The sequence below is a fragment of the Papio anubis genome, chromosome 4 (assembly GCF_008728515.1).
Source record: "Papio anubis isolate 15944 chromosome 4, Panubis1.0, whole genome shotgun sequence".
Classification (NCBI taxonomy): domain Eukaryota; kingdom Metazoa; phylum Chordata; class Mammalia; order Primates; family Cercopithecidae; genus Papio; species Papio anubis.
The window spans coordinates 143,776,824-143,802,916 of record NC_044979.1 but is presented as its reverse complement, the minus strand read 5'-3'; the positions used below and the strand labels follow the sequence as shown (position 1 = coordinate 143,802,916).

Genomic DNA, 26,093 nt, shown 5'->3' with positions numbered 1-26,093 from the left:
AGACCAGCCTGGGCAACATGGCGCAACTCTGTCTCTACTAAAAATACAAAATTAGCTGGGCATGATGGCACGCGCCTGTAGTCCCAGCTACTTGAGGGGCTGAGGCAAGAGAATCACCTGAACCCAGGAGGCGGAGGTTGCAGTGAGCCAAGATCGCGCCACTGTACTCCCACCTGGACAACAGAGCGAGACACTGTCTAAACAAACAAACAAAAAACCCTAGCGTATAGTTTTAGGGACCCTTCCCAGGACTGACTCCCTCTATCCTTGGCCCCAGTGTCGCACAGCAGGCATGCCTTCCCATGCATGGCACTGGACAGCCACACCCCAGCTCAGGAGGTCTACTGACCTCAAAAGCCAGGGAGACTGCACCTGGCCTGGGGACTCTGGGTCACTCGTGCCTCTCCCGCTTGTGGTCCCAACAGACTCGGATTCTCTGGACTCGCCCAACCCATCGTCGGCGCTCACCTCCCTGCAGTGGGTGGCGGAGATCCTGCCGTCCAGCATCCGGGTCCAAGGGAGGACCTTCAGCCAGCAGCTGGAGCACCTGCTTACGCCTCCTGAGCGCTATGGGGTCTGCCGGGCCCTCGAGAGCTTCTTCCAGCACAGGTGGCCGGACCTGCCCTGGGTGGGCCCTAAGTCCTACCTAGACTCACATCCTAGTCTCCCTGCCTGAGCCTCCTCAGTCCCATTCTCCTGGGGGATGCTCAGGAAGGTGGCAGCTGGTATCGGGGTCCCAGGGTGGTGGGCAACTGAGCTGCCCTGGAACAATCTCTGACTTGACACCTCCTAGCCACGTGACCTTGGGTGAGTCTCAGCCTTCTCTGTGAAGTGAGGCGACAGGGACCACCCGCAACATTCTTTTTTATTTTTTGAGATGGAGTCTGGCTCTATCACCCAGCTGGAATGCAGTGGTATAATGTCGGCTCACTGCAACCTCCACCTCCTGGGTTCAAGCGATTCTCCTGCCTCAGCCTCCTGAGTAGCTGGGATTACAGGCATGCGCCACCACGCCTGGCTAATTTTTTTGTGTTTTTACTAGAGATGGGGTTTCACCATGTTGTCCAGGCTGGTCTCAAACTCCTGACCTCGTGATCTGCCCACCTCGGCCTCCCAAAGTGCTGGGATTACAGGCGTGAGCCACTGCGCCCGGCCTCACCTGCAGCATTCTTGATGGGACCTTCACCAGAGCCCCACCTGTGGGCATTTGTCATGGGTCAGGCCCTTCGGGGTAGGGTTGCTGTCTTTCTTTTTGGACCTCAGCTGCAGCCAGCTGCATTTATCACACTCTTCAGTCCATGGGTCATTATTATGGTCTCTGCAAAGCCTGTCACTTGTCCATACCTTTTTGTTTTGTTTGAAGGGTTTTTTGGGGTTTTTTTGGTTTGTTTTTTGAGATGGATTTGAGATGGATTTTACGCTCTTTTTGCCAGGCTGGAGTGCAGTGGCATGATCTCGGCTCACGCCTCCACCTCCAGGTTCAAGTGATTCTCCTGCCTCAGCCTCCCAAGTAGCTGGGATTACAGGCATGCGCCACCATGCCTGGCTAATTTTGTTTTTTTTTTTTTGAGACGGGAGTCTCACTCTGTCGCCCGGGCTGGAGTGCAGTGGCGCAATCTCGGCTCACTGCAAGCTCAGCCTCCCAGGTTCCGCCATTCTCCTGCCTCAGCCCCTCCTGAGTAGCTGGGACTACAGAAGCCCTGCCTTGCCCGGCACCAGTTGCCCAGGAGGAGGCTGGCGGGAGGTTCGCTTGAGCCCGGGGGTTCAAGGCTGTAGTGAGCAGTGATTGTGCCACTGCATTCCATCTTGGGTGACAGAGTGAGTCCTTGTCTCAAAAAAGAAAAAAGAGAAAAACAGGCCGAGTGCAGTGGGTCACACCTGTTATCCTAACACTTTGGGAGGCTGAGTTGGGCAGATTGCCTGAGCTCAGGAGTTTGAGACCATCCTGGGCAACATGGTGAAACTCCGTCTCTACTGAAATACAAAAAATTAGCTGGGCATGGTGGTGGGCACCTGTAGTCCCAGCTACTTGGGAGGCTGAGGCAGGAGAATCACTTGAACCCAGGAGGCAGAGGTTGCAGTGAGCCAAGATCACGCCACTGCTCTCCAGCCTGGGTGATAGAACGAGACTTTGTCTCCAAAAAAGAAAAAAAAAATCATTGTGCTTTATATCATGTTTTGTGTCTGACTTATTCACCAATTACTATGTGTTTAGCTCTGTCCACATTACTCTGTGTATATTTCATACATTGATTATAACTGTAGCCAAATTCCTTTAGATCACAGTGGTGTCCAACTTTTTATTTTTGCTAGTTTCTTTTTTTAATTTTTATTTTTTATTTGAGATGGAGTCTCACTCTGTCATCTGGCTGGAGTACAGTGATGTGATCTTGGCTCACTGCAACCTCCACCTCCCAGGTTCAAGCAATTCTCCTGCCTCAGCCTCCCGAGTAGCTGGGAATACAGGCACTCTCCACCACGCCCAGCTAATTTTTGTATTTTTAGTAGAGACGGGGTTTCACCATATTGGCCAGGGTGGTCTTGATCTCTTGACCTCATGATCTGCCCGCTTTGGCCTCCCAAAGTGCTGGGATTACAGGCGTGAACCGCTGTGCCTGGCCTATTTGTGCTAGTTTCTTAGCCATAAAAGTGACATCCTGTTATTTTTATTTGGTTTTCTTCTATTACTATCTATTTTATTTATTTATTTATTTATTTATTTATTTATTTTGAGACAGAGTCTCGCTCTGTCACCCAGGCTGGAGTGCAGTGGCGTGATCTTGGCTCACTGCAAGCTCCGCCTCCCGGGTTCACGCCATTCTCCTGCCTTAGCCTCCCGAGTAGCTGGGACTACAGGCTCCCGCCACCACGCCCAGCTAATTTTTTGTATTTTTAGTAGAGACGGGGTTTCACCGTGTTAGCCAGGATGGTCTCAATCTCCTGACCTCGTGATCTGCCCGCCTCGGCCTCTCAAAGTGCTGGGATTACAGGTGTGAGCCACCACACCCGGCCTTCTATTACTAATTATTTTAAGAGTCTTTTAATATGCTTGTGAACTTTTTCTGGAATTTTCTCTATAAATTACCTATTCATACCCTTTGTCCATTTTTGTTTTCTTGGATTTTTGTCCTTGTTGACTGGCATGAAGTTTCTTGTATATTTTATTTTATTTCATTTTGTTTATTTTCTGAGACAGGGTCTCACTCTGTCACCCAAGCTGGAGTGCAGTGGTACAAACACAGCTCACTGCAGCCTCGAACTCCCAGGCTAAAGTGATCCTTGTGCCTCTGCCCCCCAGGTAGCTGGGACTACAGGCGCTCACCTACCATGCCCAGCTAATTTTTGTTTGTTTGTTTGTTTGTTTTGTTTTGTTTAGTAGAGTCAGGGTTTTGCCATGTTGCCCAGACTGGTCTTGAACTCCTGGGCTCAAGTGATTTGCCCATTTTAGCCTCCTAAAGTGCTGAAATTACAGGCATGAGCCACTGCCCCCAGCCCCTTGTATATTTTGTTTTATTTATTTATTTATTTTGAGGCAGAGTCTTGCTCTGTTGCCCAGGCAGGAGCCCAGTGGCGCAATCTCAGCTCACTGCAACCTCTGCCTCCGCAGTTCAAGTGTTTCTCCTGCCTCAGCCTCCCAAGTAGCTGGGATTACAGGCGCCCACCACCATGCCTGGCTAATTTTTGTACTTTTAGTAGACATGGGGTTTCACCATGTTGGCCAGGCTGGTCTCGGACTCCTGACCTTAGGTGATTCCCCTGCCTTAACCTCCCAAAGTGCTGGGATGACTGGTGTGAGCCACGACAGCTGGACACCTTTGTATATTTTAGATACTGATTTCTCCTTGATTTTGCATGTTGTAAATTTCTCTCCCATTTGTTACTTCTGTTATTAGGTCTGTTGTGTCTAATATTAATGTGTCTATGTTGGGCTTCCTTGAATAGATAACCTTGCTTTTGCATAATCAAACTCGCCACATTTTTGGTCCTATAGTTTTGTGTAGGGTCCAGCCCTACAGGGCCTGTGTGTTTTTCTCTTCGTGTGCGGAGACGAGAGATCGTAGAAATAAAGACACAAGACAAAGAGATAGAAGAAAAGACAGCTGGGCCCGGGGGACTACTACCACCAAAACGCAGAGACCAGTAGTGGTCCCGAATGCCTGGCCGTGCTGTTATTTATTGTGTACAACGCAAAGGGGCAGGGCATGGAGTGAGAGCCATCTCCAATGATAGGTAAGGTCATATGAGTCACGTGTCCACCAGACAGGGGGCCCTTCCCTATTTGGTAGCCGAGGTGGAGAGAAAGAGGGGACAACTTACGTCATTATTTCTTCTTCTTTTTTTTTTTTTTTGAGACAGAGTCTCGCTCTGTCGCCCAGGCTGGAGTGCAGTGGCACGATCTGGGCTCACTGCAAGCTCCGCCTCCCGGGTTCACGTCATTCTCCTGCCTCAGCCTCCCGAGTAGCTGGGACTACAGGCACCCGCCACCTCGCCCGGCTAGTTTTTTGTATTTTTTTTAGTAGAGACGAGGTTTCACTGTGTTAGCCAGGATGGTCTCGATCTCCTGACCTCGTGATCCGCCCGTCTTGGCCTCCCAAAGTGCTGGGATTACAGGCTTGAGCCACCACGCCCGGCCGTCATTATTTCTTCTATGCATTTTAAAGACTTTAGTACTTTCACTAATTCTGCTACTGCTATCTAGAGGTGGAGCTGGGTGTACAGGGCAGAACATGAAAGCGGACCAGGAGCGTGACCACTGAAGCACAGCATCACAGGGAGACTATTAGGCCTCTGGATGGCTGGGGGCGGGCCTGACTGATGGCAGGCCTTCCACAAGAAGTGGTGGAGCAGAGTCTTCTCTAACTCTCCCGGGAAAGATAGACTCCCTTTCCTGGTCTGCTAAGTAACGGGTGCCTTCCCAGGCACTGGTGTTACCGCTAGACCAAGGAGCCCTCTAGTGGCCCTGTCCAGGCGCAACAAAGGGCTCACACTAGTCCTTCTTTTTTTTTTTTCTTTTTTTTGAGATGGAGTCTCGCTCTGTCGCCCAGGCTGGAGTGCAGTGGCCAGATCTCAGCTCACTGCAAGCTCCGCCTCCCGGGTTTACGCCATTCTCCTGCCTCAGCCTCCCGAGTAGCTGGGAATCCAGGCGCCCGCCACCGCGCCGGGTTAGTTTTTTGTATTTTTTAGTAGAGACGGGGTTTCACCATGTTAGCCAAGATGGTCTTGATCTCCTGACCTCGTGATCCGCCTGTCTTGGCCTCCCAAAGTGCTGGGATTACAGGCTTGAGCCACCGCGCCCGGCCCACACTAGTCTTTTGATCACTTCTCACCGTGTTCCTTCAGCTCCTATCTCTGTATGGCCTGGTTTTTCCTAGGTTATAATTGTAGAACAAAGATTATTATAATATTGGAATAAACAGTAATGCTATAAACTAATGATTAATAATATTCACATATAATCATATCTATAATCTATTTGTAGTATAATTATTCTTATTCTATATATTTTCTTTATTATACTGGAAGAGCTTGTGCCCTCAGTCTCTAGCCTTGGCACCTGGGTGACTTGCTGCCCACAGTTTTGGCTTTTGAATTTTTTTTTTTTTTTTTTTGAAACGGAGCCTCGCTCTGTTCCCCAGGCTGGAGTGCAGTGGCACGATCTCGGCTCACTGCAAGCTCCGCCTCCCAGGTTTACGCCATTCTCCTGCCTCAGCCTCCCGAGTAGCTGGGACTACAGACGCCCGCCACCATGCCCGGCTAATTTTTTGTATTTTTAGTAGAGACGGGGTTTCACCGTGTTCACCAGGATGGTCTCGATCTCCTGACCTCGTGATCTGCCTGCCTCGGCTGCCCAAAGTGCTGGGATTACAGGCGTGAGCCACCGCACCCGGCCTGGCTTTTGAAATTTTAAATTCTTCCCTGCTTCTGGGTCAAAAGATGTTCTCCTACTTATTTATTTATTTATTTATTTATTATTTTGAGACGAGGTCTTGCTCTGTTGCCCAGGCTGGAGTGCAATGGCATGATCTCAGCTCATTGCAACCTCTGCCTCTCGGGTTCAAGCGATTCGCCTGCCTCAGCCTCCCCAGTGGCTGGGACTACAGGCATGTGCCACCACGCCTGGCTAATTTTTTTATTGTTAGTAGAGAGGGGTTTTCACCACATTGGCCAGGCTGGTCTCGAACTCCTGAGCTCATGATCCACCCACCTCAGCCTCCCAAAGTGCTGGGATTATAGGCATGAGCCACCGTGCGTGGCCTGCTCTATATGTTTTTTGTGTTTTTGAGACAGAGTCTTGCTCTGTCACCCAGGCTGGAGTGCGGTGGCGCAATCTCAGCTCACTGCAACCTCCACCTCCCAGTTTAAGTGATTCTCCTACCTCAGCCTCCTGAGTAGCTGGGACTACAGGTACATGCCACCACACCCAGCTAATTTTTGTATTTTTAGTAGAGAGGGGGGTTTCACTATGTTGGCCAGACTAGTCTCAAACTCACGATCTGAGGTGATCCAGCCACCTCAGCCTCCCAAAGTGCTGGGATTACAGTCATGAGCCACCATGCCTGGCCTCTTCTATACGTTTTAATCTTCACGACAGCTCTATGAGGTAGATGCTATTTTTATCCCCATTTTACAGATGAGGAAACTGAGTCACAGAGAAGGTAAGTCACTTGAGAAAGGTCACTTAGCTGGTAAGTGGCAGAGCCGAGATTGGAGTCTGGCTACCCTATCCCTGGAGCCTGCCTTCCTGCCCACTTCTCTCTCTCTTTTTTTTTTTTTTTGAGTCAGAGTCTCACTCTGTCTCGCAGGCTGGAGTGCAGTGACACGATCTCAGCTCACTGCAACCTCCACTTCCCAGGCCTAAGCAATTCTCCTGCCTCAGCCTCCCGAGTAGCTGGGCTTACAGGTGTGCACCACCACGCATGGCTAATTTTTGTATTTTCAGTAGTGACGGGGTTTCACCATGTTGGCCGGACTGGTCTCGAACTCCTGACCTCAAATGATCCACCTGCCTCGGCCTCTCAAAGTTTTGGGATTACAGGCGTGAGCCATCGTGGCCGGCCCCCCCTTCTGTCTTTCAAGGGCAGGGATAGAGCATGAGGGCAGACACTGTGGCTTGGAAGTCCCGTCTTGTCTACCCCCACTCTGTGCATCCTAGTAAGCCCGTGAGTACTGAGCCTCTCATTCCTGCACCTTCCCCCAGGAACATTGACACCCTCATTGTTGACGTCTACCCTGTACTGGACACCCCTGCCAAGCAGGTCCTGTGGCAGTTCATCTACCAGCTGCTGACCTATGAGGAGCAGGAGCTCTGCCAGGAGAAAATCGCATGCTTCCTGGGCTACACGGCCATGACAGGTAAGCGTCCTCTCCCCTGCCACTTCCCTGCCTGTAGCTGCTGACTGTCCAGCTCACCAGGTGAACATCCAGACACCTGTTCTCACCTGTGAAGTTTTTTTTGGTTGTTGTTTGTTTGAGACGGAGTATCACTCCTGTGCCCCAGGCTGGAGTGCAATGGCGCGATCTCGACTCGCTGCAGCCTCCACCTCCCCGGTTCAAGCGATTCTCCTGCCTGAGCCTCCTGAGTAGCTGGGACTAAAGGCGCATGCTACCACACCCAGCTAATTTTTTGTATTTTTAGTAGAGAAGAGGTTTCACTGTGTTAACCAAGATGATCTCTATCTCCTGACCTCATGATCCGCCCTCCTTGGCCTCCCAAAGTGCTGGGATTATAGGTGTGAGCCACCACACCCGGCCTTTTTTTTTTTTTTTTTTTGGAGATGGGGTCTTGCTCTGTTGCCCAGGCTGGAGTGTCATGGTGCCATCACGGCTCACCGCAGCCTCAACCTCCTGGGCTCAAGCAATCTTCCTGCCCTGGCATCCCAAAGCACAGGGATTACAGGTGTGAGCCACTGCATGTGGCCTCACCTACGGGGTCTTACAGCCGATTTGGGCCCCTCACACATAGATGTGTCCACAGCCATGCTCATACACACCCACAATACACCAGGGCTAGGCCCACATGTGGCCCCACGGATGTGCCTTCCCAGCGTGACCTTTATGTGGCGTACACAGCATAACCTGAGACTTTAGACACTGCACCTAACCACCTATGGTTTCAGTTTTTGCACCCACAAAATGGAAGTGATCTCAGCGGCTGTGCTCGGTACTCTGAGAAGCGTGGCACAGATCAAGGAACTTGTGTAAGGCTGGACGCGCTGGCTCACGCCTATAATCCCAGCGTTTTAGAAGGCTGAGGTGGGAGGATCACTTGAGCTCAGGAGTTCAAGATTAGCCTGGGCAACATAGCAAGAGCCTGTCTCTACCAAAAAAATAAATAAACAAATAATACGTTTTAATTTAGCCAGGTGTAATGCACAACTGTAGTCCCGGCTAGTTGGGGGGCTGAGGTGGGAAGATGGCTTGAGTCCAGGAGATCGAGGCTGCGGTGAGCTATGATCGAGCTACTGCCCTCAAAAAAAAGAAGAAGAAGAAGAAAGAAAAGAAAAAAAAAGAAATTCATGTGGTTGCCGTTTACAGACATGCCAACACCATCACCAGGATCGTGAGCCCACAACCGCATCCCACCTGGCCAGTGGCTCCCAGTGTACTCTTTCTTGCACATACACAGGCCTGCGGTGCCACGTGTGGCTGCCACCAGTGGGTTCAGCGTGCCCTTCGAATGCCCACAAACCCCTGCACTCAGCATGCAGGCCATGTGGATGGAAGGTGTGCGGAAGCTTGTGTTCTACCCTGGTCTAGGCACCCTGCCCCTGCTATGAAAGCCGCTGCAGGCCAGGCTCGGTAGCTCACGCCAGTAATCCCAGCACTTTGGGAGGCTGAGGTGGGCAGATTGCTTGAGGTCAGGAGTTCAAGACCAGCTTGGGCAACACAACGAGACCCCCATATCTACAAAATACTTAAAAATCAGCCAGGGGTGGTTGGGCATGGTGGCTCACGTCTGTAATCCTAGCAGTTCGGGAGGCCGAGGCAGGTGGATCACTTGAGGTCAGAAGTTCGAGACCAGCTTTGCCAACTGGGGCAACCTCGTCTCTACTAAAAATACAAAAATAAGCCAAGCGTGGTGGCACGCACCTGTAATCCCAGCTACTTGAGAGGCTGAGGCAGGAGAATCGCTTGAACCCAGGAGATGGAGATTATAGTGAGCTGAGATCGCACCACTGCACTCCAGTCTGGGTGACATAGCGAGACTCCATCTCAAAAAAAAAAAAAAAAATCAAAAATTAGCCAGGTGTGGTGGCGTGCACCTGTAGTCCCAGCTACTTGGGAGGATGAGGTGGGAGGAGCACTTGAGTTCAGTAGTTGGAGACTAGCCTGGGCAACATAGCAAGATCCCTTCTCTAAAAAAAAAAAAAAAAATTTAATTAGCTGGGTATGGTGGCATGCACCTGTAATCCCAGCTACTGGGGAGGCAGGAGGGTCTCTTGAGCCTGGAATTCAAGGCTGCACTTAGCCTTGATCGCACTCCAACCTGGGGGACAGAGTGAGACCTGTCTTAAAATGGCAGGCGTGGTGGCTCACATCTGTAATCCCCCAGCACTTTGGGAGGCTGAGGCGGGTGGATCACCTGAGATCAGGAGTCTCAAGACCAGCTCACGAACATGAAGTGAAACACCATCTCTTTTTTTTTTTTTTACATGGAGTCTCTGTCACCCAGGCTGGAGTGTAGTGAGCACCACTGCAAGCTCCGCCTGGTTCACGCATTCTCCTGCCTCAGCCTCCCGCTGGGACTACAGGCGTCCGGCCAGCCCGCCCGCTAGTTTTTTTTTTTGTATTTTTAGTAGAGATGAGCTTCACCATGTTAACCAGGATGGTCTCTGATCTCCTGACCTCGGTGATCCCACTCGCCTCCCCGCCTCCCAAAGTGCTGGGATTACAGGCTTGAGCCACCGTGCCCGCCGAAACACCATCTCTACTGAAAGTACAAAATATTGGGGCCAGGGTGTGGTGGTGCATGCTCTTCCACAGGTCTCGGCTACTTGGGGCTGAGGCTCAAACGGCCGGAACCCGGGTAGGCGTGGAGGTTGCAGAGCTGAATTATGCACTCCAGCCTGGGAGAAGAAAGCCAGACAGAAGGTAGAAAGGGAAGGGAGGGAGGGAGGAAGGGAAGCCAGACTCAGTTGAAAAGGAAGGGGTGAGGTCGGGCGCGGGGTGGCTCACGCCTTGTAATCCCAGCACTTTGGGAGGCCAAGGCGGGCGGATCACGAGGTCAGGAGATCGAGACCATCCTGGCTAACACGGTGAAACCCCGCCTCTACTGCAATGCAAAAATTAGTCAAGGAAGGGCGGGCTGCTCGTAGTCCCAGCTACCGGGAGGCTGGAGGCAGAATGGCGTGAACCCGGGAGGCTGGAGCTCAGTGAGCCGAGATCAGCCACTGCACTCCAGCCTGGCTTAATTAAGCCGGTGACTCTGTCTCAAAAAGAAAGAAAGAAAAGAAAAGGAAGGGGAGGGGAGGGGAGAGGAGGGGAGGGGAGGAGCTGCTGCAGAGTTGCTGTGCCCATGAGCTGCAGTCCCAGGGACTCACAACTTGCTAGGGTTTTAGCAAGAAGCTCGGGCTCCGTGCTGGACAGCACATGTCTTACATATCTGCCTAAGCTCAAAAAACTTCTATTTTGGCCGGGAGCAGTGGCTCATGCCTGTAATCCCAGCACTTTGGGAGGCTGAGGTGGGTGCATCACCTGAGGTCAGGAGCTTGAGACCAGCCTGGCCAACATGGTGAAATCCTGTCTCTACTAAAAATACAAAAATTAGCCATGCGTGGTGGTGGACGCCTGTAATCCCAGCTACTCGGGAGGCAGAGGCAGGAGAATCGCTTAAACCTGGGAGGTGGCGGTTGCAGAGAGCTGAGATTGCGCCACTGCACTCCAGCCTGGGCAATAAAAGCAAAACTAAGTCTAAAAAAAAAAAAACCTATTTTGCCCATAATCCTCTCTGGGCAGCAGTGACTTGGCCTGGGGCAAGCACAGGGAGTTGAGACTCTGGAAGCTGTTGTCATGAGATCTCTGCTAGGCCCCCGAGCTCAGGCTCACTGCATTTTGGTGCCACTCCTGGCACCTGGTTTCTTGCCCGGGGGCTTCCCCTCAAGAGCTGTTCTGGAGGCAAGCAGGGCAGACCCCATAGCCTGGGGTCCGCATATTGGTGCAGATGACATCTGCCCTCCCCTCTCTGTTTTGGAGGTCCCTTGTCTGGCTGAGAGGACAAGAGGGCCCCATATTCCCTGCATGTCCCACAGCAGAGCCGGAGCCTGAGCTGGACCTGGAGCCGGAGCCCACACCCGAGCCCCAGCCGCGGAGCTCCATGCGGGCTTCCTCCATGTGCCGCCGCAGCCTCCGGTCCCAGGGCCTGGAGGCTGGCCTCAGCTGCGGTAAGGCCGGTGTCGGGGGGAGGGTATGAAAGGAGCTCAGTTTTTCCACCTGCAAAATGGGCTTGGTGAGGTGGGGAATCCCAGGGAATGGGGCTAAGCAGGGCTCAGGATTGGCCCTCCTGGGTCTGTGGGGCCTGTTGGTTCTGGGCCGGGGCCTGAGCCTTAGAGCTCAGATACATTACCGTACAGACATCATTACCGTAATGACATTGTTCCTCGATAGGTCCTGGCGAGTGCCCTGAGATGCCTCTTCCCCTGATCCCAGGCGAGCGCCAAGCGGGCGATGGCACTTCCCTCCCTGAGACCCCCAACCCCAAGATGGTGAGACCTTCTCACTGCCCTCCAGGTGGGGTCAATAGGGGGCGGGGAATGGACGGTCCGTAGGACTGGGCCCAGGAGACCCAGGCCAAGGGGCTGCTTCAGGCTGGGGCAGATCCCTGCCTCCCAGCCCACCTAGGCCTGGCCTCTGAGGCCACATTAGGGCCATGAGGAGAAGTAGGGTGGGCTGGACTCACCCCCGCCTCCCTCCAGATGTCAGCCGTCTATGCAGAGCTCGAGTCTCGACTGAACAGCAGCTTCAAAGGGAAGATGGGGACCGTGTCCAAATCCCGGGCCTCCCCTCCGGGCCCCAGCCCGGCAGTCACCGCAGGTAGGGCTCCAGCCTCTGTCCTCTTGACTGTCCAGGTGTTTCCCTCCACCCCAGGCTCAGCCCTGGAGCTGCTTCTCTGCTCCATCAGGGTCAGGGTTGTCCCAGTCCCTCCCATGGCCCTGTGACCCTCACCTCAGCTGTGGATCAAGGCAAGTAGCCTGGGTACCATGGGTTGTGCCTGTAATCCCAGCACTTTGGGAGGCCAAGGCAGGAGGATCAATTGAGCCCAGGAGTTTGAGACCACTCTGGCAACGTAGTGAGACCCCATCTCTACAAAAAAAAAAAAAAATACAAAATTAGCTGGGCATGGTTGCGTATGCCTGTAGTCCTAACTCCTCAAGAGGCTGAGCTGGGAGGATCACTTGAGCCCAGGAGTTCAAGGCTGCAGTGAGCTGTGATCGAGCCCCTGCACTCTAGCCTGTAAGCAACAGAGCAAGACCCTATCTTAAAAAAGAAAAAGAGGCCGGACGCGGTGGCTCACGCCTGTAATCCCAACACTTTGGGAGGCTGAGGCGGGTGGATCACGAGGTCAGGAGATTGAGACCATCCTGGCTAACACGGTGAAACCCTGTCTGTACAAAAAATACAAAAAAATTAGCCGGGCGTGGTGGCACGTGCCTATAGTCCCAGCTACTCAGGAGGCTGAGGCAGGAGAATCGCTTGAACCCGAGAGGCGGAGGCTGCAGTGAGCTGAGATTGCACCACTGCACTCCAGCCTGGGCAACAGCGAGAATCTGTCTCAAAAAAAAAAAAAAAAAAGAAAGAAAGAAAGAAAGAAAGAAAGAAGGCAGATGTTGGCAGATGACTGTTTCTGAAGAAGTCCCCGAGTTAGCAAGGGGTTATTGGATAAACTATCGAGTGCACGTGTTGTCTTGTGAATGGCACAGCTGGGAAGACAGTTGCTCTGCAGCTCAGAAGGCAGGACCCCTGGGAGATCCTCCTGTCATCTCAGGGCTTCCTGGGCATGCGAAATGCCCTGTGACTCTGGGTCTGGGCCCTAGAGAAGCCCCTCCACCCTTTGAGTTAGTGGTGTTCAGTGGCTCCCAGCTGGGACCCCTGGTGACCATTCCAAGGTGAGCTGGCATCCAGCCTGTCCTGAGGCTGAACAATGCTCCTGCTCACTGGGTCTGGCCTTTGGTCATGCTTGGAAGGCAGGGCCGCCCAGGGTCTTCCTGCACTGTGCCCAGAGAGGGAAAGGGGAGTGGCCCGGGACACAGAGCCAGCCTGCCCTAGGGCCCTCTCTTCAGCTTGCACCTGGAACCCCAGTGCTGGCTGAAGAGGAATCCTCATACTCCATCCCCCCTCCAGGGCCCAGGACCCTGTCCGGCGTCTCGTGGCCCGGCGATCGACTCTTGCCCTCCCCCTGCTACCACCCGCTGTGTTCAGGGGGTCTGGCCTCCCCCAGCAGCTCTGAGTCCCACCCCTACGCCAGCCTGGACAGCAGCAGGGCGCCCTCCCCACAGCCAGGCCCTGGGCCCATCTGCCCTGACAGCCCCCCAAGCCCAGACCCCGCCCGCCCGCCCAGCCGCAGGAAGCTCTTCACCTTCTCCCACCCTGTGCGAAGCCGTGATACTGACCGCTTCCTGGACGTGCTGAGCGAGCAGCTGGGCCCCCGGGTCACCATCGTGGATGATTTCCTGACCCCCGAGAATGACTACGAGGAGGTGGGCACGCAAGCAGGTGTGGAGGGAGGCGGGTGAGGCAAGGTGTGGCGGTCCGCAAAGCAATAGTGTTCCTGGGCTCCTGAAGGGGCCTGCTGCCCTTGGGATCTTCCCCAGGCTATCCCACTCCCTGGCTCAAGCTATCCCACTCCTTGCCCCAGGTTACCCTATCTCCTGTTTGAGGTTATCATGCTCCTTGTCTGAGGTTAGCCTGTATTCGCTGTCCCAGGTTAGCCCATTCCTTAGCTCAGGCTATCCCACCCCCAGCCTGAGGCTAACCTGTAAGAGGGTCCTATCCTTATTCCAGGCTATCCCCCTCACACCCTGAGGCTAACCCATGAGTGGGTCCTATCCTTAGCCCATGCTATGCCCCTCACAGCTTGAGGCTAACCCATGAGACAGTCCTATCCTTATCCTAGGCTGTCCCCCTCACAGGCTGAGGCTAACCCGTGAGACGGCCCTATCCTTGTCCCAGGCTATCCCATGATCCTTCACTTTGCACCTGCTCTAGTCTCTCTGGACCCAGCCTCACCCTCCCCTTGCCTCTCTCCCCACCACCAGATGAGCTTCCATGATGACCAGGGCAGCTTCGTAACCAATGAGCGGAGCAGCGCCAGCGACTGTGTCAGCAGCAGTGAAGAAGGCAGCTCCCTGACCTACTCCTCCATCTCTGACCACATCCCCCCACCCCCACTCAGCCCCCCTCCACCACCACCCCTGCCTTTCCATGACCCCAAGCCCAGCTCCCGCGGCTCTGATGGTTCCCGGGGCCCTGCTCAGGCGCTGACCAAGCCCCTCACCCAACTCAGCCACCCAGTCCCTCCACCACCCCCACCGCCCCTGCCTCCACCCGTGCCCTGTGCACCCCCCATGCTGTCCCGGGGCCTGGGCCACCGGCGCAGTGAGACCAGCCACATGAGTGTCAAGCGGTTGCGGTGGGAACAGGTGGAGAACTCAGAAGGCACCATCTGGGGTCAGGTGGGTGACCTGGGACCCACCAGTGCTCTGTACTGGGGGAGGATGGCTTGGGCAGCATCACTGAAGGAAAACCCATCTACCAGGCATCTTCCAACATCATACTCCCTACCCCAAGCAGAGGATGAGTAGACGCCCAGCCCAAGGACATCCCCATGCTTGGGGGCCATTGCAGGCATTGAAGCCAATCTATGTCCCTAAGCCAACGACACACACTGGGGACACCTGGAAATGCCACCGTACCCATCCTTGAAACCTATCGCTCTTGAGGCCACATGAGTTCTCTTAAACCCTTAAAAGAGCAGCTGGTTCAAACTCCTGCACACCAGCCTTCACCCTTTCACTTTGATGCTTGAATTTCCTCCCGCACAACACTGCCAGGGTATGCTTGAACACCTTCAGTGATGGGGAACTCACTACCTGTCAAGGTCTTCCTTTCCTCACTGGACGATTTTAACCATCCTTTGTCTTGCTCTGAAATCTTGTCTCCCCAGGATTCCCATGCCCTGTTTTCTTTCTGGCCCTTGAAATCAGGCAGAGCAATCTTATCCACAGACCAAACAATCTGCAAGATGAACAAGGTTCACCCCACCTCTTTTTTTTCAGGTCATTCTCTTAGAATGTGGTTTCCAGCCCCCACTCCAGTGTCCATGTCCCTGTCAAAGAGACATTCCCAGATGGAACCCCCAATGGGGGTTCCAGCTCAGAGGAGAGAACAGGGTTCTCACTTCCTTTGACCCAGACATCATACTCCTTTTAATATGGCAGGGACTCCTTCCAGCTCCTGAGGCTGCCCCAACCCAGTGCTCATGCTCACCATCATCCTCAACTGCATCTTCTTGGGATCCATAACACGCTCTCACGTGTAGTCACACTGGGCAGAAGCATGCTTGTGATTTTTTCCCCACTGCCATGTCCTGGGTCCCAGTTCTGTCTCCTGCCTTCTCAGCCAAGATATCATCAGCCCACATCTCCAGGGACCCTTTCCAAGTTGCTAATAAAGATGCCCAGTGAGGCCAGTCTTGGTGGTTCATGCCTGTAATCCCGGCACTTTGGGAGGCTGAGGTGGGAGGACTGCTTGAGCCCAGGAGTTCAAGGCAAGCCTGGGCAACATAGTGAGATCTCGTCTCTACAAAGAATTCAAAAAATTAGCCGGACATGGTGGTGCATGCCTGTGGTCCCAGCTACTCGGGAGGCTGAAGAGGGAGGATCACTTGATTCCCAGAGGTGGAGGTTGCAGTAAGCCAAGATGGCACCACTGCAGTTCAGCCTGGGGTACAGAGTGAGACCCTATCTCAAAAAAAAAACAAAACAAAACTCAGACAAGGGCACAAATAGGGACCTCCTGAGTCCCCTGGAGACCTCACTCCTGCCAACCTTAAACCAATCTCCAAGTCTTGCTCCACAGCGTGGTTCTTCCTTTGGTTACCAAAGGCGGAGACAGGGACACAGGTCACACATCTGGCCAAGCCCAAATCCATCCTCAGTGTCCTTGCCCTGCAGCTGTGTTCTAAGACTTCATTCCCCTGCCTGCCCTCCCTTTGGGTCGTCTCCCTTTGGCAGGCACCCCATCCTCACTCCCTGTCCCAGCCCCAGGCTGTCACCTCTCATCTATGCCATTCATCACAGCCACGTGTCCAGCGTCTGGCCCTTAGGCTGTCACAGCTGCAGTTCTCCCTGCAGCAGCTCACTCTGCCCAGGGCAGCCCTGGTGAACTCACCGCCCTCCAAGGAGACCTAATGACAGAGCCAGACCCCTGAGCCACCTCTGGTAGCCCCTTAGTTGGCTCTAGCCTCTTCACAGCTCCTTCATGCCCCTGCTTCAGTCCCACCTTGCTGGCTTCTGCACGAGTAGAGTTCCAAGTCTTGAGTCTCGATTAACCCAAAGAGGCGCTGGCTCAGCACCCAGTGACTCGGATGATCTGGCTTTTCCTGCAGTCTCCTCCGGCTCTGGGCTTGATCCCAGCACCTGATGGGTGCTTTTGCTCGGGAAGTCCTCAGGGCGGCCCTCAGAGGGTGGGAAGTGGGAGTCCAGTCCAGCTGCTGCTGCTCTTCCTCCTCTGAACTTCCCATCTTCCCTGGCAGCTCGGGGAAGACTCCGACTACGACAAGCTGAGTGACATGGTGAAATACCTTGACCTGGAGCTCCACTTCGGCACCCAGAAACCTGCTAGTGAGTGGCCTGATGGCCTTAGGGGAACCCCAGATACCACACCATCTGTGACAGCCCCAGGCTTAGTATCTCCCAGGGCTGCACTGACTGCTATTTAACCTGATGTATCCTCAAGCCTTCCGTCCCTGAGTTATTTAATAGCTGGCATTTAGGCCGGGCACAGTGGCTCATGCCTGTCATCCCAGCACTTTGGGAGGCTGAGATGGGTGGATCGCCTGAGCTCAGGAGTTCGAGACCAGCCTGGGCAACGTGGGAAAACCCCTGTCTCTACCAAAAATACAAAAAATTAGCCAGGCATGGTGGAGGATGCCTGTGGTTCCCAGCTACTTGGGAGGCTGAGTTGGGAGGATCAATTGAGCCTGGGAGGTGGAGGTTGCAGTGAGCCGTGATCACACCACTGCACTCCAACCTGGTAACCTGGGTGACCCAGTGAGACCCTGACTCAAAAAAAAAAAAAAAAAGCTGGCATTTATTGTGCAGTGATCAAATACCAGGGACTCTAATTTCTAAATCCCATGGCAACTCTATGATGTACATACTGTGATCACCACCCACTTCCTCATGAGGAAGCACAGAGAGGTGAGGTAGTTTGTTCACAGTCACACTGTAGACAGGGGGCATCCACAAATATATCTTCCAGGCTCCCTTGCCCTCACCCTTTCCTGGGTATCTCCCTGTCGTTGCCGGGTGGAACAGGCGGTCCCAGGATGGAACAGAAAGACCTGGCCTCCTGCAGCATGGAGGATGCACAGGGCACGGGGTGGGGGAGGTTACACACAGGACCTGAGGCCTGAGGGTCCCTGACCTGAGGAATGAGGGGACTATGGACATGCGTAGCTGATTAAGTCGAGGTCGTCCTTAGGGGGAATCGTGGCTGTTGGCTGTGGCCACACCACTCCTGGGCCTTCCCACTGCAGCCTCAGCCTAGCTCCCTTCGTAAACTGTCAGTTTCTTTTCCAGAACCGGTGCCGGGGCCGGAGCCCTTCCGGAAGAAGGAGGTGGTGGAGATCCTGTCCCATAAGAAGGCCTACAACACCTGTGAGGGTCCGGGGAACCCCAGGGGGTGTAGGGGGCAGGTGGCGGGCCTTTCTCTGGGCCTCAGACCTGCCTAGGTGGATGACAGAGATTAGGCGGTGGGGACCCGGACTCCAGTCGCTCAGCGCGGTGAAGGCCCCCTCCCAGGCCCCATAGCCAGCCAGATCCCACCTGGGCGCAGGTGCCGGCCCCGCCCTCACTGTGTAATCAACTCCCCGGTTCTGGCCCCGCCTCCAGCCTCATTCCCTCTCTCCTTCGCAGGCCCCGCCCTTGTCCCTGGCCCGACCCCCATAGGCTCCACCCAGCTTCTTAATCTAGCGCCTCGAGAACCCCGTCCTCACCCTTAAATCGGTCGCGGAAAGACCGTCTCTATTTCAGGGCCCGCCCCTGCCCCGCCCCCTACGGCACCCCTCGCAGGCCCCGCCCCTGTTCCTTGTCTTCTCCATTCAGTCTCCTCCCTGTAGCCGAAGCCCATCTGGAAGGTCCGCCCTCTCCCTGCTGGGCCCCGCCCTCTACCCCAGCTCGATCTCAACCAGCAGCCCCGCTCCTTTTCCTTGCTCCTGCCCCGCCCCCCCTTCCTCCAGTAGCCCAGGCCCCGCCCCAGCTCTCCCTCTCAGGTCTACCCGCTTTCCTTGTCCTCTGCCCCTTCAGATTCCCCCCTGTAGCCTGGGCCAACCTGGAAGCCCCGCCCTCTTCCTGCCGAGCCCCAACCTCTCCTTGCCCCTGCTCACCGATCGGCCCCGCCCCTTTTCCTTTTTTCTTCCCCTCCCAGGCTCCTCCCCTTAGCCCAGGCCAATCTTGAAGCGCCGTCCTCTCCCCACCCGGTACCCGCCTCAGCGCATCCTCTGGTCCCTGTCCGCGTTTCTGGTCCCTCCAGCCTCAAGGCCCCGCCCTCTCCCGTAGGCCCCGCCCCGTCCCCGCTTCTCTCCGCCTCTGCCCTCCCTCTCCGTCTTGGATCCCATCCGGCCCCGCCCCCGCCCCGCCCACTCACCGCGCCGCCCCGCCCGCAGCCATCCTCCTGGCGCACCTGAAGCTGAGCCCCGCGGAGCTGCGCCAGGTGCTGATGAGCATGGAGTCCCGGCGCCTGGAGCCCGCGCATCTGGCGCAGCTGCTGCTCTTCGCGCCCGACGCCGACGAGGAGCAGCGCTACCAGGCCTTCCGCGAGGCGCCCGGCCGCCTCAGCGAGCCGGACCAGTTCGTCCTGCAGGTGCCGCGACCACAATCCCGCCCCGAGGCCTCGGCCGGCTCCATAGGGGCTGTCACTGTGGCCAGTGCTGCTGGAGTCCCGCGCCCCTTCGAGGGCCGCCATTGCGCCCAGGCCTCTGTGTCCCAGTTTAACATTAACCTTTAATGGCCAGGTCCCATCAGGGGTCCAAGATACATGGGAGGTAGGCTCCCCCAGGGGTCGTGCTTATTCTTCCTACCGGAATATCGGGCCCAAGCATTTAGCAGACCCCCCACCCCAAAGCCTGCAGTGGGGCAGAGGGTCCCAGGAAGGGGATGGGTGAATCCTGGCTCTGCCTTCGAGGCAGATGCTGTCAGTTCCCGAATACAAGACGCGCCTGCGCAGCCTCCACTTCCAGGCCACGCTTCAGGAGAAGACAGAGGAGATCCGTGGCAGCCTTGAATGCTTGCGCCAGGCCTCCCTGGAGCTCAAAAACAGTCGGAAGCTCGCCAAGATCCTGGAGGTCAGGGGGCATACCCTCCCTGGCACCCTATCTGCTTCTCTGCCTCCTGGGGCTTCCAGCATGGAGGCCCATCCAGAGAGCAGGGTGGGTGGGTGGTGGTGGAGGACAGGACCTGCCCACCTTCTCGTCCACAGTTTGTGTTGGCCATGGGCAACTATCTCAATGATGGACAGCCCAAAACCAACAAGACCACCGGCTTCAAGATCAACTTTCTGACAGAGGTGAGGGGGCCTGCCGGCAGCAATTAACTGGTTTGCTCTAGCAGCAAGGCGCTGACGCCAAGCCTAGCTCAGTTGTGGCAGAGGGCAGGAGAGGACATTGTGACCAAGGAGGGCTCTTCTCCTAGCAGGAAAAGGGCTACATTGAAGCCAGGATGTGACTGCAGCAAAGGGTGGGGTGTGGTGGTGTAGGGGAACACACTCCCAGGATTTGGAAAAATGGAGTGAGGGGAAAGAGTTGGAAAGAGAGTGTCAAAGGCTGGGGATTGAGCTGGGTTTGGTGGCTCATGCCTGTAATCCCAGCACTTTTGGAGGCCAAGGTGGGAGGATCACTTGAGGCCAGGAGTTGGAGACTAGCCTGGACAACATAGCAAGACCCCAGTTCTACAAAAATAATTAGCCAGGCATGACACATGCCTGTAGTCCAAGCTACTTGGGAGACTGAGGTGGAAGGATTGCTGGAGCCTAGGGGTTTGAGGCAGTAGTGAGCTATGATGGAGCCACTGCACTCTGGTCTGGGCAATAGAGCAAGACCCTGCTATTTTAAAAAAAGGGGGAGGGGCAAGAATTGATCACTGATGCCACAGTAGTCCAGGAGAAGCTGGGCCCATGTGACCCCATCTGATGGGGTCCTTGATGGGGATGTATGTTGGGGGTCACTTGCAGCTGAACTCCACCAAGACAGTAGATGGGAAGTCCACTTTCCTGCACATCCTTGCCAAATCGCTGAGCCAGCACTTCCCTGAACTCCTGGGCTTTGCTCAGGACCTGCCCACTGTGCCCCTGGCTGCCAAAGGTATGCTGGGTGGGTGGATGAGGCAGAGGCATGCTGTCCTGGGCTGGGAGAGTGGCCCCATGTGGACTCTGTCCTCTTCCCTACAGTGAACCAACGGGCTCTGACCAGCGACCTGGCCGACCTCCATGGCACTATCAGCGAGATACAGGATGCCTGCGAGAGCATTTCCCCCTCCAGCGAGGACAAGTTTGCAGTGGTCATGTCAGCATCCTCTAAGCAGCCTGTTCCTGCACCAGGCTGGATCGTGGGATGGTTGGGTGGAGCTGGCTATGGCTCCAGTGGCCACTGGAGACCTCGACTACCTGCAGAGATTCTGGGCACAGGCTGCTGTGCACCCAGGGTTCCTGGAAGAGGCTCCATGCTGGGTTGTTTATTGATTGATTGATTGATTGATTGATTGGGACAGGGCCTCACTCTGTCACCCAGGCTATGCCTGGCTAATTTTTGTATTTTTAGTAGAGACAGGGTTTTGCCATGTTGCCCAGGCTGATCTCAAACTCTTGGGGTCAAGTGATCTGCCTGCCTCAACCTCCCAGAGTGCTGGGATTACAGGCGTGAGCCATAACACCGTGTCCCATCCTGGATTATAAATTTATTTTATTTTATTTTATGTATTTATGTATGTATGTATTTATTTATTTTATTTTATTTATTTTTTGAGATAGAGCCTTGCTCTGTTGCCCAGGCTAGAGTGCAGTTGGGCGATCTTGGCTCACTGCAGCCTCCGCCTCCCAGGTTCAAGCTATTCTCTTGCCTCAGCCTCCCAAGTAGCTGGGATTACAGGCACCCACCACCACATCTGGCTTATTTTTGTATTTTTGGTAGAGACATGGGTTCACTGTGTTTTCCAGGTTGGTGTTGAACTCCTGACCTCAGGTGATCCACCTGCCTCAGCCTCTCAGAGTGCTGGGATTACAGGCCTGAGCCACTGCACTTAGCCCTGGGTCATTTACAATCCCAAGGCATTTATAATGCCAAGTCTGTGCGTAACTGAAGCCAGGGCTCTTTTGAGTGCCCCAAAGCCACTGTCCCATCTGTCCTCTGGGGCACTGTAGCCCAGAGCTAAGTCTCAAAATTACAAGGAGCAGCCTGTCAGGCCCTGCCAGCCAAAGGCAGTCAGGAGGATGGGACATTCCCACTGAGCCCCCCAGCAGGGCCTGGCCAGTGGGTGACAGAGGCCCAGATAGGAAGACAGGCAAGAAGGGCATGTGGCACTTCTCCCTGCTCCCCATCTCTGGCTCCAACACCCCTTGGCAGGGAACACAGGGTTTTCCCTAAGGCTGAAGCTAGGTAAGGAGGAGAGGTCTGGGGGCTGTGCCTGTGGCCAAGGCAGTAGGTGATGAAAGCGCCTGTCACATATCTCTAACTGCAGCACATGGGGCCTGGTGCGGGTGAGTGTCTGAGTAGGAATTTGATGTCAGATCCACCCCTGCCCCTTCCTCTCGGGCAGAAGATCTGCAGAGAATCATTAAGCAAACTCTACAGCTTGGGCAAGGTGCTTTTCACCATCTCCTTTCACCCACTTCACACCCAGATTTTTGTTTTGTTTTGAGATGGAGTCTCGCACTGTCGCCCAGGCTGGAGTGCAATGGCGCGATCTCGGCTCACTGCAACTTCCATCTCCCAGGTTAAAGCACTTCCTCTGCCTCAGCCTCCCAAGTAGCTGGGTTTACAGGTGCCCACCACCACACCCGGCTAATTTTTTGTATTTTTTAGTAGACACGGGGTTTCACTATGTTGGTCAGGCTGGTCTCAAACTCCTGACATCGTGAGCCACCCGCCTCGGCCTCCCAAAGTGCTGGGATTACAGCCATGAGCCACCATGCCCAGCCCATCCAGATGTTTTGCAGATGTGAAAACAGGCTGTTTAGGTGAGGGTTAGTCCACTCTAGCATCCCTCAGTCTAGGGGTATTGGCCTGCTTCCTTGGGCTTGGAGGTCCCCAGAGACAAGACAGATGGTCACATTCAAGGGTAGCCTCTGGGCCAGGTACAGTGGCTCATGCCTGTAATCCCAGCACTTTGGGAGGTCAAAGCTGAGAGATCGCTTGAGGCCAGGAGTTTGAGAACAGCCTGGGCAACATAGCGGGACCCCTTCTTTACAAAAGAATTTGAAAATGAGCCTGGCATGGTGGTGCATGCCTGTAGTCCCAGCTACTCAGGAGGCTGAGGCTGGAGGATCACTTGAGCCCAGGAGTTCAAGGTTGCAGTGAGGTATGATCACATCACTGCACTCTAGCCAGGTGACAGAGTGAGACCCTGTCTCAAAAATAAAATGAAGGCAGTCCAGGCACGGTGGCTCATATCTGTAATCCCAACACTTTGGGAGGCCAAGGAGGGCAGTTCACCTGAGGTCAGGAGTTCGAGACCAGCCTGGCCAACATGGTGAAACCCTGTCTCTACTAAAAATACAAAAATTAGCCAGATGTGGTGCCATGTGCCTATAATCCCAGCTACTTAGAAGACTGAGGCAGGAGAATCACTTGGACCCAGGAGGCGGAGGTTGCAGAAAGCCAAGATCGTGCCATTGCACTCCAGTCTGGGCAACAGAGCAAGACTCTGTCTCAAAATTAATTAATTAATTAATTAATCAATTAAAGGCAGCCTCTACAAAGGAAATTGACCTGGCATATCAGACAGGCATAGGCCCAAATCCTGACTCATTTGCTTACCTGCTGTGGGACTATGGGCAAGTCACTTACCGTCTCTGAGCCCAGTTTTCTCATCAGGAAAAAGAGGGGTCATGAGAACCGCCACCACAGTGGTCATTAATTGATATGACCCTGGTGGGTTCAACCATGGCTCAGGTACCACAGTGCTTGCTGTGTGATCTTGGACTAGTTGCTAAAGTCTTCTGTGCTTTAATTTGTTCGCATGTGTAATGGAGATTATCTACCTCATAGAGGTGTTAAATGGTGATTCAACAAGCTTGGAACAAAGCTTGGCACCGTTTTAAGTGCTGAAAACATGATAGCAATTCAACCACCGAATCTTTTTGCATGTATCAGATGCTATTCTAAGCCCTGGAGGTGCAAGGAGGGAGCGAGCTTTGACTTAGGCGGTAGGAAATAAACTTATGAACAATTTCAGATCATGACAAATGCTCTAGAAAACAGAGTAAGGCCTAAGGCCTGGTGCAGTGGCACACACCTGTAATCCCAGCACTTTGGGAGGCCAAGGTGGGAGGATCACTTGAGCCCAGGAGTTTGAGACCACCCAAGACAATATAGACCCTATCTCTATTTTAAAAATCAAAAAATTATCTACGTGTGATAGTGTGAGCCTCTGGTCCCAGCTACTTGGGAGGCTAAGGTGGGAGGATCACTTGAGCCTGGGAGGTAGACGCTGGAATGACCTGTGAGCTGTGATCACACCACTGCACTCCAGCCTGAGCAACAGAATAAGACCCTGTCTCAAAAAAAGAAAAAGTAAGGCCTAGAGAGTGACAGAGGGGCCTACTGTAAATGGCTGGTTGGGGAAGAAGGTGGCAGTGGAAGCCTCTGATCAGAGACCCAGGGCCTGGCCCTGCAGAGAGAACAGGGGTGAATGGCCTGAGGCCGCACTGGCTGTGGCCAGTTCCCGGATGAGCTTAGTGGCCAGTGAGACTGGAGTCCCTTAACAGAACCCGGTTCCCTGTTGGACACAGGACCTGGCCCTTGGAAGGACTCAGGCCAACTGGGAATAGGGCTGCTAGGGGACCTGTCAGTCTGGGGCCACCACTCGAGACCCTGGGGGCATCAGCGGACTGGCTGTTTCCTTAACTGAAGCCTGTCAGTCCTTCCTGGAGACGGCCCAGCCGGCGCTTCGGGCGCTGGACGGGCTGCAGCGCGAGGCCATGGAGGAGCTGGGCAAGGCGCTGGCCTTCTTCGGGGAGGATTCCAAGGCCACCACGTCTGAGGCTTTCTTCGGCATCTTTGCAGAGTTCATGAGCAAATTCGAGGTGAGCCCCGGTGGAGACCTGAGGGGCCCTTTTGGAGAGGTGGGGACCAGAGGCCAAATGAAGGGATCCTCCGTGAAGCCAGGGCTGGGAAAGGGGCCCCCGTGAGAGACACATCCCCCTAATCCCCTGGTGGGGTGGGTTGCAGCCTCAGTGCTGGCTGTCTAGTGTGGGAAGAGACAGGGAAGGCGTCACAGGTTCCTGGGACTACTGACCACTCCTACCTCTGTGTTCCCCCTCCCCAGCGAGCGCTGAGTGACCTGCAGGCCGGGGAGGGCCCGCGCAGCTCCGGGATGGTTTCACCCCTGGCCTGGTGACAGTGGCCACACCGCGTCCTCTGCGGCCTGAGCAGGGAGATGGAGGCCGAGAGGGCAGCCCAGACACTGCTGAGGTCCAGGGCCACTACGCCCTAGGTTCCGAGCACACCGCCAGCCTCTCCTGCAGCTACCTCAGCCGCCGAGCTGTGGCCGGGCCTTCCTCTGCCAACCCTTGTTCCTACCCCCAGCCCTGGAGCCAGATGCCCTAGGAGCGGGTGCTGAGTGTACCTGCGCCTGGAGGACCATACTCCGTTGGCTTCCTGGGCCCACTTCCTGCCTCGCTCCTGGGCTGTCAGGGACACCCAGAGAGTGGATTACAAAGTGGCCACATTCCTGGGACATGTGGACCTTTTTTCTGATCCTGCTCCTAGTGGGTCCCTGCGAGGAGGCCGACACCCTTGAGCATGAGGCTGGTGGGCGCGAGACGGGAGAGGGCGGAAAGCAACGTAGAGGGGCCCTGGCGATGGGCACGCCCAGCCTGGGCCTTGGAAGCTGGCTTCAGAGACACAGGAGAGAGAGGCCTGGGAGAGATGCAGGGAAGGAAGGACTGTAGGAGGAAGACCTCCTATGTCAGGCTGCAGAATTGAGGTTTCATGCAGTGGACAAACCCGAACCTGTGTAGAAGTGGCCCAGTTGGAAGTGGGGAGCCTGGGAGTGGAATAGGCGTAGTCAAGGTAGAGCATACAGAATGGGGAGGTGTTGAGGCAGGAGGTGAGCAGGATCTGGTGGCCGACTGCCAGACTTCTCATCTGGACGGATGGTGATGTTCCCTGGAGCAAGTCACGAGACCAGGGCAGGTTTCAGGGCAGATGACACAATCTGGGATGTGTTTGGGACCCAAATGGTTATTTTCCATGTGCCTAGGCATACAGCAGGAGGTACCTGGGTACCAGGAGCAGGAGCAGGTGGCGTGGTGGGCAGGGAGGGAGGGTGTGTAAACTGTTTCATCTTTTTTTAATTATCCGATTGGCAGATCCTTGCATCAGACAGCTTCCCTCATTGCACCTTTCTTTTTTTTTTTTTTTGGAAAAGTCTGAAATGGGCTTTAATCCTGTCTCTTGGATTCTTTTTCTCCCACTGCAATCAAATGGCTTGCATTGCACCTGGGCAGTACTGGCGACCTGTTCCATTCTTCCCAGTCTCCCCTAGGCCCCTCTTGGAAGCCATCTTTGCTTTTTTGTTCCTTGCACACAACTACCATACAAAAAAGTCAAAACCAAAATATATACTGCAAGGGGGATGTGGCTAGTGGGATACATTTCTCCC

General features: G+C 54.6%; 1 protein-coding gene across 1 annotated transcript in view; it reads left to right on the top strand.

The window, feature by feature from the left end:
* The window catches only part of GRID2IP (Grid2 interacting protein), a 58,114-nt gene extending 32,298 nt beyond the window's left edge, over window positions 1–25,816 (top strand). The window contains exons 7-22 of the mRNA XM_031665621.1: window positions 426–609; window positions 7,199–7,353; window positions 11,250–11,381; window positions 11,605–11,702; window positions 11,913–12,030; window positions 13,339–13,694; window positions 14,253–14,669; window positions 16,751–16,838; window positions 17,799–17,876; window positions 18,884–19,080; window positions 19,406–19,561; window positions 19,696–19,782; window positions 20,446–20,575; window positions 20,662–20,780; window positions 24,349–24,513; window positions 24,756–25,816. Coding sequence (XP_031521481.1) covers window positions 426–609; window positions 7,199–7,353; window positions 11,250–11,381; window positions 11,605–11,702; window positions 11,913–12,030; window positions 13,339–13,694; window positions 14,253–14,669; window positions 16,751–16,838; window positions 17,799–17,876; window positions 18,884–19,080; window positions 19,406–19,561; window positions 19,696–19,782; window positions 20,446–20,575; window positions 20,662–20,780; window positions 24,349–24,513; window positions 24,756–24,827 — 2,552 coding nt within the window. The 3' untranslated portion in view covers window positions 24,828–25,816. The remainder of the gene's footprint in view (window positions 1–425; window positions 610–7,198; window positions 7,354–11,249; window positions 11,382–11,604; window positions 11,703–11,912; window positions 12,031–13,338; window positions 13,695–14,252; window positions 14,670–16,750; window positions 16,839–17,798; window positions 17,877–18,883; window positions 19,081–19,405; window positions 19,562–19,695; window positions 19,783–20,445; window positions 20,576–20,661; window positions 20,781–24,348; window positions 24,514–24,755) is intronic.
* The last annotated feature ends 277 nt before the right edge of the window (window positions 25,817–26,093 follow it).